This window comes from Ovis canadensis, chromosome 17, assembly GCF_042477335.2.
Source record: "Ovis canadensis isolate MfBH-ARS-UI-01 breed Bighorn chromosome 17, ARS-UI_OviCan_v2, whole genome shotgun sequence".
NCBI lineage: Eukaryota > Metazoa > Chordata > Mammalia > Artiodactyla > Bovidae > Ovis > Ovis canadensis.
In genome coordinates, this window is record NC_091261.1 from 55,541,859 (window position 1) to 55,555,612 (window position 13,754).

The 13,754-nt window shown below is 53.2% G+C and overlaps 1 protein-coding gene across 3 annotated transcripts; it reads right to left on the bottom strand.

Annotated features, from left to right (window-relative positions):
• PUS1 (pseudouridine synthase 1) lies at positions 1-10,256 on the bottom strand. Of its 3 annotated transcripts, none has more exons than XM_069557432.1 (6): positions 10,162-10,256; positions 9,144-9,375; positions 6,219-6,356; positions 5,254-5,356; positions 1,872-2,563; positions 1-314 (listed from the first exon to the last, which is right to left on the bottom strand). In XM_069557432.1, exons 2-6 carry the CDS (start codon positions 9,363-9,365, stop codon positions 267-269), a joined length of 1,203 nt encoding a protein of 400 aa, XP_069413533.1. In that variant the 5' UTR covers positions 9,366-9,375; positions 10,162-10,256; the 3' UTR covers positions 1-266. The 3 variants fall into 3 exon arrangements, with proteins under 3 accessions (XP_069413533.1, XP_069413534.1, XP_069413532.1); XM_069557433.1 differs by having other exon boundaries at positions 10,027-10,190; XM_069557431.1 differs by having other exon boundaries at positions 9,679-10,190.
• Positions 10,257-13,754: the final 3,498 nt, after the last annotated feature.

Below are 13,754 nucleotides of genomic sequence, written 5' to 3' on the forward strand. Positions count from 1 at the left end.
CAAGTTTATACTTATTTAATAAGAAAATCACTTCTTTAAAAAAATAAGTCTTTACATGCTCAGGTGTGTGTAGTCAACATGTTGAGCTGAAAATAGATTTGCAGCAGGTTCTCCCTGTGAGGAAAACTCAGAATGACGCAGGTCACAAGACCCTGAGGTGAAGAGGGCATGCGGGGGCTCTCCCATCTGGCGAAGGCACACAGCCAACAGCAGGCTGGCAGGTCCCGGCACGTGTCGTGGGCCACTTCCAAGATGTTCCCAGGGCCTCAGTCACTGTCCCCGACCCCGTCACTGCCTTCCAGGGAGCTGGGGGCCTGCAGAGCAACAGCACACAGGAGACAGCCATGAAGAACCATGTTATCCAGGGGCAGGCACTTCCTCCCAGGATGGAGGGCGGGCTGCCCTGACCTGCCTGAGGCAGGGCTCACCCTGACACCGTGTCTCTCTTAACTGGTTCAAGAACCTGTCTTAAGACTGGGAAAGCCAGAGGCTGGGAACAAGAAGGGAGGTCTTCACTGGGATCCTTCAAACGCCCAGAGGCCACTACTGTGGAACCCTGGGAACATAAAACTGAGCCACTGCAAAGCTGGATGAGTACAAGCCCCTCAGCAGTATGTACAGATGGCAAATGGCCGGAGGCCTCTATTCACAGAATCAAGCAGAGGGCAAGCCTGGCCCCAGGTCATATCTGTACATGTGCTCGACTTGGCCTCATGGTGCTTGGGAAAACTGATAACCATCAACCATCAAAGGGTAGAAGCGCAACCCAAAGTATATAAATAAAAGGTAGAATATTTCACATAAAATCCCGGAATGCGTTTTTCTGGAAAAAAAAAATCTAAGCTCTCCAACACTTGGCTCCACCTCCCCTGGCTGAACTGACCACACCTGCCCCTTCAAGTGGAGCAAGAGCTCTCCTATTGGCCAGTCTCCACGGAGCCCTACTGCTTCCTGACACTGCATGCTACTTACCATCCGACCTGCATGCCTGCTTTCTTTACACCTGGCCCACCTTGCTTACTTCCCTTCCCTAGATGCACCTGAGTTTACAAGCCTTGCTGCGGAGGAAGGACAGTGTCTTTCTGGATATCTAGAACGTGGGAAGAGATCTCCCAGAGCTCCAGGTGGGAATCTCACCCTCTGACTGCCTGCTGGGCCACCAAAAGAGAACATGGGCTTTGGGGACCTCCCTGACTGCCGGGTCAAGAATTAAGAACTAAAGTTAAAATGTTAACTTTTAGCTCCAGCACCTTGAGTCATGGATATTCTCCTTCTAACATAAGGTTGGTAGTTACATAACAGATGAGTCACACTTTGAGCCAGGGCCCTGGAAGATATTTGACAGCAAGCCTGGCTCCCTTGCTCGCTGAGCAGAGCAGCCTGATTGGGAGCTGGGCCACAATGCAAGGTCTGCATCAGCCTGCATTACCCCGCAGATGGAAGGCAGCACCATGGGCCTGGACAGGAGCACCGTCCTGGGCGAGAACACCACTGGGCTGCTCAGTGTCCTAGGCCCAAACGATCCCACATTCTGGAGTCAGACACATGCATACCGACCAAGAACATGAGCCAGAGAAGGATGTCCTAGTATCACCTCCATCTCACACTTGGGAAGACGGGCCACTGAGTGTGCTCCTCACCCGGGGTCACCAAGCACAAAGCAGGTGAGCCAGCCACCAGAACCTCTGCCCTGGCCTTTGCTCCTGCTGCTGCTATGACCCTGGAGGACTGACGCAGCTCTTGGCACCTACGCTTGCTCATCTATAGAATGGATGCAATCAATGACAGGTGTGGACAAGCGCCTGGCTGAGCTCCTGGGAAGGCCGGCACCAGGCCCCATGGTCCCCGTGGTCCCCAGCCCCCAGCCCCACCTTGGTGCCTAGGCCAGCAGCAGCGTGGGCAGTGGCGCTGAAGTCGTGCATAGGCAGGGTGCTCAGCCACTGGGCCATGGACCTCTCCTGGCGCTCGGTGCTAATGATCGTGGGGTAGATGTGCTGCTCCTTAAAGGCTGTGACCTCTGCCTCCTCCCGTGCCCAGTCCAGTGGCTCGTGCAGCCCGTCGTGGCCAAAGCGCTGGTTGTACTTCTCAAAGTGCACCCGCTCCAGGACCAGGCCCAGCCCCGGCGCTTTGGGCACGTCCACCTTGGCCTCCCCCCAACAGCGCTCCAGCACACTCTCAGGCGCGTAGCCCTTGATGATGGCCACCACAAGCCCTACCATCTTCCTGATCTGGTGCGTCATGAAGCTCTGGCCCTTGACCTTGATCACAGCGAACTCCATGCCCTCACGCACGAAGGGCTCCTCACAGAACATGTCAAGGATATAGCGCCGGGCACTGGGCTCATGAGGCCCCTTCTGGGAGGTGAAGTTGTGGAAGTTGTGGGTGCCTTTGTAGCAGGCCAGGAGCCGGTTCACACGCCCCAGTGTCTCCGCGCTCAGTCGGTACGTCTCGTCCTGCAAGTCGTGGTCCTTATGGGCGAAGGCAAACGTGGGCAGCATGTAGAAGTAGGTCCTGGCGTCGCACTTGTTCTTGGAGTTGAAGCCGCCCGTGACCCTCTTCAGTCCTAGGGGCAGAGGAAGTGATGAGGACAGACTGATGACACCATGACCAGCTCTGAGCACTGGCACCTAGCCTCCCAAACCCAGATGAGCCCGAGCGGGACCTGGCTCTGTGTGCTAAACCCTCAGTCCACCAGACACTCCGTCTCAGAACCAAACCAACCAGTACAGCCAACTCTCAGGCATCTGTCAGAACCCAGGGTCGGCCAAGGTGCTGGGCATCCTGCTCTTGCCTCTAGGATCCCAGGGGGACCCGGAACAGTTGCCATGGAGACCAAAGCACCAGCCGGTGACCCTGACTCGGAACCCATGGGTCAGAAGCCATTCTGCAGGTGAGCCCGGGGGCAGCAGTGTGATCAACAGCAAAAGAAGCTTAAAAAGCCCAGCAACAGGAAAGCCATCAGTGGCTCCTACACATCTGCAGGATGAAATGAGAGGCAGGCCCGCAGAGCAGGTGGCACGTCACCCAGACCGGGGGCCTCATGGCTGAGGGCTCATTGTATTGGCAGGAGCTCCAAAAATATTTAACCATTAAGTGGGAAAAAAAAAGCAAAATGGGGCTTCCCTAGTGGTACAGTGGATAAAAATCTGCCTGCCAATGCAAGGGACATGGGTTCAATCCCTGGTATGGAAAGATCCCACATGTTTCGGGACAACTAAGCTCGTGCACCACATCTACTGAGTCTGCACACCTAGAGCCTGTACTCTCAACAAAAGAATCCACCGCAATGAGAAGCCTGTGCACTGCAATTGAGAGTACAGTCCCCACCTGCCACAGCTAGAGCGAGCCCTCGCAGCAACGGAGACCCAGAGCGACAACAGCAACAAAAAAAGAAATTATAAAGAAAGAAAAGCAAATGGAATTCTTTTTGTGAAAGGGGAATTCTTTTTGTGACAGGAATACATATATAGAGATTATGTCTATATTTGTACAGAAAATTTCTACAAGGATGGCGAGAACTGTTGGTGGGGATGGTTTCTGGGAGCTGGGGACCAGGAAGTCCCCCGTGGCATGCTCCCTGCCAGGTATGCTCCCTGCCGCATGGCTGTCCTCACGCTGGAGGCACAACCAAGTTGCAAGAAGTCAGCCTCACAAGGAGCCTGACTTAAAGGCCAACTTTGGCTTCATATTTCAAGGGATGATTCGATGCCCGCCCCCCGCCAGCCCTCCACAGCAGCCAGCGCCTCCAGGCTGCCCCTGCCCCTCTGCCCGCCACTGCCAGTTCAAGGCTGCACCTTCCCTGTGCTTGCCACCATCTGTTTCTGCTATTATGTTTGATTTGGGGTAATCTTATTTTTGTTTTTTTTCTTGCTTTAAGAATTCATCTCGGTCGACACTGAGCATCACAAATATGCTTTAGCATGTAATTTCCACTGTGTGTAACATAATCTCCAAGAGGCTGGGGGAGGCTGGCAGTCGACCATACAGCTGGGCTGTTAATGGTCGTGTTGTGTCATGTTATAGAAGCAGTGTAAACAGCTGCAATTGTGCACAGGGTTTGGTATTGTTTTAGCAAAACTGGAGAATAACCCATGGCAAACATTAGAATATTCCCTGGGGAAATGACTGTTAAGAAGCATCAAATGGGACTTTAAGAGGACTGGCTCTAGGAGGAGGTTTTCAAGAGGGATTACCCTACCAGGGAGAGAAAGACCACAGTGTAATAAAAACAAAACTATATTATACTAAAAGTAAATTCAGGCTTCCCTGGAGACTCAATGGTAAAGAATCTCCCTGCCAATGCAGGAGACGCAGGTTTGATCCCTGGATCAGGAAGATCCCCTGGAGAAGGAAATGGTAACCCACTCCAGTATTCTTACCTAGGAAATACCATGGACAGATGAGCCTGGCGAGCTACAGTCCATGTGGTCGCAAGAGTCAAGACAGGACTTTTGCGGCCCTCTGGCCCTCTGCAGAAAAAGTTTGCCAACTCTTGCTTTAAATTTAAACCCCAAAGCAATCACTTAAAAACAAACAACAAAAAAAAACAACAAAACTAGAGTGAGTCATAGCATTAACTAACCAAACCGCTCCTTTCTCCAGAGGATATATATTCCCAATCCAGGTATCAAACTCAAGTCTCCCACATTGCAGGCAGATTCTTTACCAGCTGAGCCACCAGGGAAGTCCAAAGTGATAATTAAAAGCAATTTTAAGAAACATCAATTAATCCAAAAGGAGGGAGAAACAGAGGAAGGGAACAAAGTAACAGATGGGACAGAGAGAAACAGGAGGCAAGATCTTCACCCAGCCACCCCAGCACACATTATAATAATTATTAACACCAATGGCACATATACACCACCTAAAAGGCAGAGAGTCAGACTGGATTAAAAAAAGAAAAGGACCTAGAAATCCCATTATCAGGCCTATTACAAAAGGGAATAATTGCCCCTGTTTTAATTTGATCGAATCCAGATTTTCATATCCAAGCGTTTGGTTAAAACAAGGCACATGTAGTGCCAATGTGCTGCAGCAATGGCGCGTCTGTCTGTCTGGCTGTGTCCATTCCTGAAGGAGACGCGAGTCCTCAGTCCTTTTCTATAACTGATGTACAGCCACTGCAACCAACTGCTAAGGACCTGCTCTGTTGTCTGATCTCCACAATAGAGAAACTCGGCGAGAGAAGGAATTGCGTGTCCCTGTTGGGACCAGCCACCACCTGGTGCGCAGCCCTGGTGACACACGGCTTACCCAGAATCCGAATGTGAGATGGAAGGTGGCTGTTGATCTTTTCTAAAATGTCATCAATCAGCCACACCTTCAGGGACACGACCTGGCCGGCCGCAGACACGCCCTGCAAAGGAAGCAGACGTGGGAGGGCCAGCTGGGCCTTGCACTTGGAGCACGACGCTCGGCACGCTGGTCTCTTCAGCAGAAGGACCACGCACATGCTGCGTCTTTCCACGGAGGAATTCTGCTTCTAGAAATGCATCTGAAGGGAATAATCAGAGACGAGAACAGTGCTCTGTATACCAAGGGAGTGAACGCTGTGCCACTCACAAAACATTACAAGTGTGAACTTCAAAGCTCAACAAAACATAAACTTAGGGAACAAATCTGTGACATCCTACAGATAGGAGATAAAGTCCCACCTTGGATGTGATTCTCCAGGACTTAGGGAAAAAAGAGAATGCAAGTTAGATGACAGAACTCCAGGGCAGAGCAATGAAGAGGTCACTATCTGAGTTGCAACAGCAGGAATCCTTTGGGGATGGGGCGCTGGTTACACAACTGATCGAGCTCTGTGCTCAGGATGAATGCAGTAACCATTTGTATATTACACCTCTGCGGCCACATGGTCCTGCTTGTATCATGAGCCTGAGAGGGTTGGCTCTAAGGCAGATGTCGTGGCCACTGCGCCACCCGCAGGAGCAGCCAAAGAGAAAGTACGGGCAGAGAGGACATCAGGCCCTGTGGCCCCAAGCACCTAGGTCCAGCCACACCTGGGCTGGAAATGGCCCGGCTTCTTGGTCGCACGAGGCAACACGTTTCTTTCCACTTAGACTCGCTTGATCTATGCATCTGTCATTTGTGACCATGAGAATCTTGAGAGATAGAGACACTAAGAGGGAAAGTGGGACAAGGACAAACACAAACCACAGACAGGAGGCTGCGGTGCTGCTCACACCTGCCGGGGACGTGGGGACAGCACCTACCTTGTCCGTCCGGGCGCAGCGCTGGAAAGACATCTTCCGCATGTCCTCCCCGTGATTCTCAGGAATACAGCCCGAGCGGACCAGGGCCGACACCAGGTCATCTTCGATGGTCTTGAATTTCGAGGACCCAACATTCCTCTGAGGAAAAGAGAAGAAAAATTTTTTTCACTCAGTCACGACCCACAGAAAGGGGCCCCAGGCCAGGGCTGGTCCAGGGAGGGATGTGCGTGGTGTGCCCGCACCTGGCAAGTGGGGACCAGTCCTGTGGGCATGGAGAGACCCTGCAGCTTGTCCCCTGACCTATGAGAAGTAGGAAAGCCACCTGTGGGTGCCCACAGTCCTAGAAATTTCCAACCCTAGACAGCCAACATTGGCCTCACCTGAGACAATATTTCCCCCTACCTAGTCAGATATTAAAAGACACTTGCTCCTTGGAAGAAAAGCTATGATAAACCTAGACAGCATATTAAAAAGCAAAAGTATCACTTTGCCAACAAAAGTCCGTCTAGTCAAAGCTATGGCTTTTCCAGTAGTCAGGTACCGATATGAGAGTTGGACCATAAAGAAGGCTAAGTTCCAAAGAACTGATGCTTTCGAACTCTGATGCTGGAGAAGACTGTTTTTTTAACTTTATAATTTCCTATGGGTTTAGTTTGTGAATAAAAAAATGAACAAAGTATTCACAGTAATTATCAAGGCAAAGTCAACTCTAACACAGTTTCTCTGTAACGTCATGAGCGTGTCAGCAACACTACCAGGCCAGCATGCAGTTGATGACATCACCCCTGAAGCTGCTACTGTTGCCAGAAGTCCTCAAGTTGCAGGGTCAGTGCCTGGGGCCCCAGCTCCTCACCAGCCACAGCTGTCTCTTCTGGAGCTGAGCAGAGGAAGCAAGTGGTAGGACCCCAGGAGACCTCAGTCTGCATTCCACACACCTGCTGGGCTCGTGGGTCCAGGGCTGCCCTCTGGGGTCAAGGGCGTGCGCAATACTGCTGTGGTAGGGAGGGGGCAACCCCACTAGGGCTGGGTGGAGAAGACTCTTGAGAGTCCCTTGGACAGTAAGAAGATCAAACCAGTCAACCTAAAGGAAATCAGTCCTGAATATTCTTTGGAAACTGAAGCTCCAACACTTTGGCCACCTGACGCAAAGAGCCAGCTCATTGGAAAAGACCCTGATGAGGGCAGGAGGAGAAGGGAGTGACAGAGGATGAGATGGTTGGATAGCATCCCCAACTCAGTGGATGTGAGCAAATTCCGAGAGATAGTGAAGGAGAGGGGAGCCTGGCGTGCTGCAGTCCATGGGGTCACAAAGAGTCAGACACAACTGAATAACAAGTCAGAGACCAGCACCCTCCTGCTGAAGACCCATCTGTCTGCAGCACCCGGCCAAAGAGGGACTCCTCTCCCTCATCACCCTAGGGAATCCCCTCCCCCAGCACCCCAGGGTACCCCCTCAGGTCCTGAGCATGCCCTCCTGCATCATTACAGGGAGGCAGGCCCCCCACTAAAGAAGGAAGCCACCCCAGGGTACTACCAGCATCTAGTGGGTACAGATGGGAATGTGCTGTTGGTGAGGGATGCAGTGTAACCCCAGCCCAGTCCTGCAGGATCCCATGACATTGATGAGATCACCACCCTGACATTTTCAAAGAAAACCTTTGACAAGGAAGGGACACAGTCCTACACGCACTTCGCCAAGGCTCATCACAGTGGGAAGGTTCTTCCCAAAGTTCACCTTACAGTCTCCACGGCACCGTAAGCCAATCTCTCAGCAAGAAGCTGTAAATGCTTCTCCAGCGATTGGCATGGGTATTAGGAAACAGGGATAACAACCCTTCCACGTATCCTGACGTGTCCTGTCTCCATATGAGCTACCATCACTCTCCACCCTTCATTCATTCCCCTAATGAGGAAACTGAGGCAAACTGAACATGATGAGACATGGGCAAAATTCTCAAGTCGGCGACAAGGCAACAACACATGTGATCAAAGTCACCCTCAAAAAAGCATTTAAATAACCACAAAGAGCAGCGAAGGTGATTAGCTTGTTCCACTAAGTGGGACCGAAGCACTGTTTTCACCCACTGTCACAATCTACCAGTGGTCATCAAACTGGGTTCATGGGTGCAACCTTGTACTTTAAAGGAAATAATGAAATAGGAAATGAAGTAGCTCATTACTACTGTTTTCACAGTAAAGGCTACCGCAGCCCTTGGTAAGGTTGGGCATTGTTTTCTTAAACTTCTGCTTCAGTTAGATACTTACACAGCAATGAATTACTCCCTGAACATGAATTACTCCCCAGAACAAGAAACCAAAGTGTAAGAGCCACAGAGCTGACCACAAGGAACAAGAAGAAAACCCACATGCATCTGTCGGGGCACCCAGACCCTTCTGCCTTTCAGGAAAGGACTGCATGGTGGGGCTGGGCAGGGAATTCTCATGTGCCCATGCACGTGCAAACTGTCACCTTCACGACTCTGACAAAGAGAAACAGCAGCCTCTTCTGAGCATCCCTGGCACTGTCCCAATCCTAGTGAGCAGCATCAGTCAGCCTAATAATGACTCTTCATGCCAGGACTGTGATCTTAAAGAGGAGGAAGCGAGGCACGGAGAGCTCCAGTCACTTGCCCGAGACCACAATGCTTGGTCATCAGCAGGCCTAGGACCTTAATCACCTTAGGAGGCTCGTGAACACCCCCCACAAGCATCCAAGCAATGTATAGATGACACAAGTCTCAAAGCTGCTTCCATTTGAATCTTACTTGATGGGAACCACTCGATAGAATAGGTGAAGAATGAGACCTCGCTTTCTGCCATTTCCTGAGATGGCTCACAGGGCAACTGTCACTCTGAGGTCCCTGCCCCAAGCACATGGTGGCCTTGAGAGGTCAGAGCTGCGCAGGCCCCTCGGGGCACCCTCACCTGCATGCCGTGGTAGCCCTTCCCAGAATAAGCCATGAGCAGCACGATCTTCCGCTTGGGCAGCTTCCTCTGCTGCTCCCCATCCTCACTGCTCTTGAGCTTCTTGGCCTGCTGCTCTGTTTCCTCCCAGACCCTGGTGGGGCCCTGCCAGCCACTCCGGACCTTCTTGTCCTGCTCCTGTTTGGCTCCCACGGGCACAGGGGCCACCCCGTTCCCGGCCATTGGGTGCAAACTGAAAAGACACGGTGGGGGTAGGGTGCGGGGCGGTGAGCAACACAGAAGGAAACACAGTGAGTGACGGTGGCGGCATGGGCCGGTAAACACCCTGGGCTGACCACCGCGGCGTCCAAACCCCAGCTGGGCACTAACTGTAGATCTTGCCCAACCACTAACTTGGCCTCGTTTCACTGTCCGAGAAACGGAGCAGTGACAGCACTTAACGCGATCAGGGCTTGGCGCTCGCCGGGCATGCAGTCGGGCTCAGTGGGGGTCAGCGTGCTACCCCCAGGGTCACAGACAAGTGCACCGTCATTACCAGAGGAGGCGCGGTCCCAGGTGCGGGGTCCACGGTCCGCAGGCTCTCCTCAGGGCCCAGGCCGCCGCCCGCAGGCCGGGGAGCCCCATGCAGTGCCGAGAGTGGCGGGGGTGAGGGGGCACGCGCCCGACCCCTGACCTCCCCCGGGACGCACCCTCCCAGGCCCTTTAGATCCCTGACCTCCCCGGGGCCCCTACACACCAGCCCGCCCCTCCCGAACTCCCCGCGCCCCCTGCCCACCCGACACGCTCCAGCCCCGCCCCTTCTGGACTCTAACCTTCCTGGGACCCTCTCCCGCTCCAGCCCCGCCCGCGGATAACCTCAGACGTCCCTGACCCCCAGGCTGACCTCTGACCTCCCTAGTCCCTCCTGCTCCCCCTTCGTCCTTTCGCCCCACCCAGCCGGCTCTCCCTCGGGAGTCGGGGAGACCCCGGCCACCCACGCCGGGACCAGTGGGGTGCGCCCTGACCCGGCCCCACTCACGGAGCCGCGGACTGAGCGCCAACCTGACCACGTGGGCGAAGGCGGAAGTAGAGAGCACTGCCGGACGGCGGCCGGACGTGGACAAAAGTCCTTCTGGGCGAGGCGGGCCGAGGTGGCTTGGGGCGGACCTTGGTGTCGGGGGCGGGACTAGGCGGGGCTTGGGCGGTTTGGGACGTGGTTTAGGGGCGGGGCCTGGTGCCGGGAGCCGGGTTCCCGGCCGCCGCCGGCGCCGCCGACTCCCGTCCGGTTCGTGGCACTGTGAATGCACCATTTTAGAGCGAACGAATCATCCTCGCAGCTAACGCTCCCAGGCGCTGCTCCGTGTTACATGTGTCAGTTCATTCAGTCCTTTCGCCCACCCTAGGGAGGAAGCACCATAGGATCTCCCCGTTACTGAAGAGGAACCTGAGGGATAAAGAGGCTGAGCCCCTTGCCTGAAGTTTCACAGCAGCAAGCCCTGGCATGTGGAATGAGAGCCTGTCTTTCAACAGCATGCAGACCAGCGCCTTCCCACAAACCTGTCCTAAGAAAGCACTTGCTATGTGCCACGTGCCGTTCTAGTGGCTCGGATGCATGTTAGCTTATTCAATCCTCATGAAACACTGAGGAAGGTTTTCTTGTCCCCATTTTACACCAAGAGGCCCCGAAATGCCAGGGAAAGAGTGAGTCATGCTGAGGCTCCAGGGAGTGATGACCTCCCGTGAACTGGTGGAAGACAGTTGGGAAACTCATCCATGCGTAGGGTTTGGAAGACTATGGGTGGGTGGAATGAGCAACAGAACCCACAGAAGGTGGAACGAAGTGCTGCTGAAGGCATGGGACTCATATCTCCCTGAGTGGGTCATTTGGTCAGCAGCTATTTACTGAGCACCTGCTAGGTTCCTGGTGCCTCCAGAGGCTGGGAATAGATGAGGAGCAGAACCCCTGTCCGCAGGAAGCTTTCATTCCTGGGGGGACAGGTCATAACAAACCAACAGTCAGAGAGTGTGTGATCAGGTAGTAAATGCCGAGTGAAGAATGACTCAGAAGTACTGATGCATGCTACAGTCGGGGGTCCCTGAGAATATGGTCAGTGGGAGAAGCCACTCCGGGCCTTCTCCTGCCCCTGCTTGGTCCCCATGGACATGCGGGCCTCCACACGCAAAAGGCTGCATCTTGCGTGGCTCCACGTGAGGTTGATCCTTTAACAATGCAGGGTTGAGTATGCAGCTCCACTTACACAGGGTTTGTGTCACTAAATCCGAACTGCAGTACGACTCAGTCTGCCAGTGGTTGAATCCACGGATGTGTAACCATGGATACAGAGAGCCAACTGTCCAGTTATATATGGATTTTCAAACTGCTTGAGGGGTCTGTGACCCTAACCACTGCGTTGTTCATAGGTCAACTCTATATGAAATGTCCAGAACAAGCAAATCCACAAAGAATGAAAGTAGATCCGTGACTGCTGCCAGGGATTCTTTTGTGGATCAAACTCTTCTCAGCCTCCTCCTCTGCGCACAAGTCAGACCTGGTTGGACAAGAGCTCACGCAGATGAGAGGGGACAGCTGACCTGTGCTAAACAACCCCCCTGACTTCACGGCCCCAGGACAGCCCATCCCTCTGGGGGAAGGGAAGAAAGAGCAGCACGAGGACTCCAGGCATGAGTAAAGGTCAAGGTCACATGTGGTCTTAGGAACTCAAGTGGCTGAGTGGCCTTGAGAAGCAGCAGGGCACTTTCACACACAGCCCCCCTCACCTCTTACCATAGACAGAGACCCATTATCAGGGGCCGGTTCTTTCCCGCTCTCAGCCTCTGCAGCTCCGGAGGCGTGGGCCCCACTCTGACACTTGCAGATGGATATGGGGGCCCAGGCTGAGCTGCTCGTGTGAGCGCATGACCTGGGCAACTGTGATGGCTGAAACGGCAGAGGAACTAGAGCTGCTGAGGAGAGCTGTTGAAACTCAGTGATGGGGACTTTGGGTTGTGTCCTGGAGATCAGTCAGCCTCTCCCTGCCCGAGTGAACCAAGAAGCCCAATGTGCTGGAACGGAAACCTGGGGCGGGGTGAGGGCAGTCTCAGGGGCAGGTCCAAGACCCTGAGTTATGCCTGGGGGCGGGGGGCCTGAGTCAGCAGGACCACAGAAGCCTGGGGCCCTGCTCTCGGGTCCTGCATTAGGTGAGACGGAATGAAAGGAAAAGGCCACAGAGGCGGCTTCCTGCAAACTGGCCATGGCAGTGCCAAGCATGCCTGCTCCCTCGTCGATGCCAGCAGCTCTGATCTCGCCATCTCAGACCTATGGAGTGCACATTAAAGCCTGTGAGGTTGGGATAGGTGCCCAGGGGGCAGTTTGAAGTGGGACAGGCCCCTGAGTTGGGCCTCCTAGCTGAGGGTCCCTGTGAGCATGCCAGAACGTGCAATGCAAGGTCTACAGAAAGCAAGCCAGTCCCTCCTGTGTGCTTGCTGCAGCCCCAGGCCCAGCCAGTCCTCCTGGGCATTCCTTACTGTCAGGCTCCTGCACAGGGATATTTATAGCAGCTTCACCTATAAATACTGACACAGAAGCCAGAGGGCATCATTTGGTAGGTGAACAGATAAACTTGGTACCTCCAGACAGGGGTATCATCAGCACTGAAAAGAAATGAGCCATCAAGCCATGAAAAAGCCACTGTGAATAAACTACACACTGTGTGATTCCAGCATTCTGGAAGAGGCTGGAAAACTATGGAGACAGTAAAGGGATAGGGATTGATGTTGGTGGAATGAACACAGGGCACAGAGGATTTCTCAGGGCAGTGAAATGATACTGAAACGGTACATCACCATACACGTATCCAAACCCACAGCATGTGCACCGAGAGCAAATCACAACATAAACCGTGGACTCTGGGTGATGACGTGTTGATGTCGGTTCAACAGTGGTAACAGGTGAATCCCACCAATGCAAGTTATTAATGGGGCAGTGAAGGGGGCAGAGGGGGAGACGGAGTAGTATGTGCGAGTTCTCTGTTACTTCCTGCACAGTGTTTCTGTGAACCTAAAACTGCTGCAAGAAATGAAGTCTATTAATGTGACAACAAAATGCCATGGCTGTTTTAATCCTCTTTTGGCGTTTCTAACATAAGGGGGAGGCCCACAGAACGGAAGGGGCGGCTTCTCCACCAGCATGACCCTTCCTGTCTACAGAGAAGGGAGCATGCACTCCAGGAAGCCAGACTGAAGCAGCCCTGCTGGGACCCAGCCTTTTGGGCCCCACCTCCACTTCCTCTTAAGGCTACCTTTCCAGGAACTTTTGTCTCACATTGTGGTTAGCCTCTTTGGTAACTTAATGAATTATTTTTAACCTACTGAAACAATATGTAGTCTAAAAATGCAAACCTTACCACTCAACAATAGAGAAACCATCCAAATCAAGGATGGGTAAGGAACTTAAAACAGAAAAGATCTAGAAATTGCTGACAAACCTGTGAGAAGACACTCGGGGTCACTAACCATTAGGGTAGTGCAAATCAAAACCACAGCCTCTCACACCCACACAGATGTGGAGCGGGGGACCCTCCTGGCATGGAAATGCTGTGGCTGCTGTTATGGTTTGGTGGCTGGTGAAGCCCC

Coding starts and splice junctions, on each gene's coding strand:
- PUS1 (XM_069557431.1), bottom strand. CDS start 9,767: ATGGGGCTCCCCGGCCTGCGGGCGGCGGCCTGGGCCCTGAGGAGAGCC. Junction 9,376..9,678: donor CTGGGACCGCGCCTCCTCTG/GTAATGACGGTG, acceptor GTGTCTTTTCAG/TTTGCACCCAATGGCCGGGA. Junction 2,564..5,253: donor ATCTCACATTCGGATTCTGG/GTAAGCCGTGTG, acceptor CTCTGCCCCTAG/GACTGAAGAGGGTCACGGGC.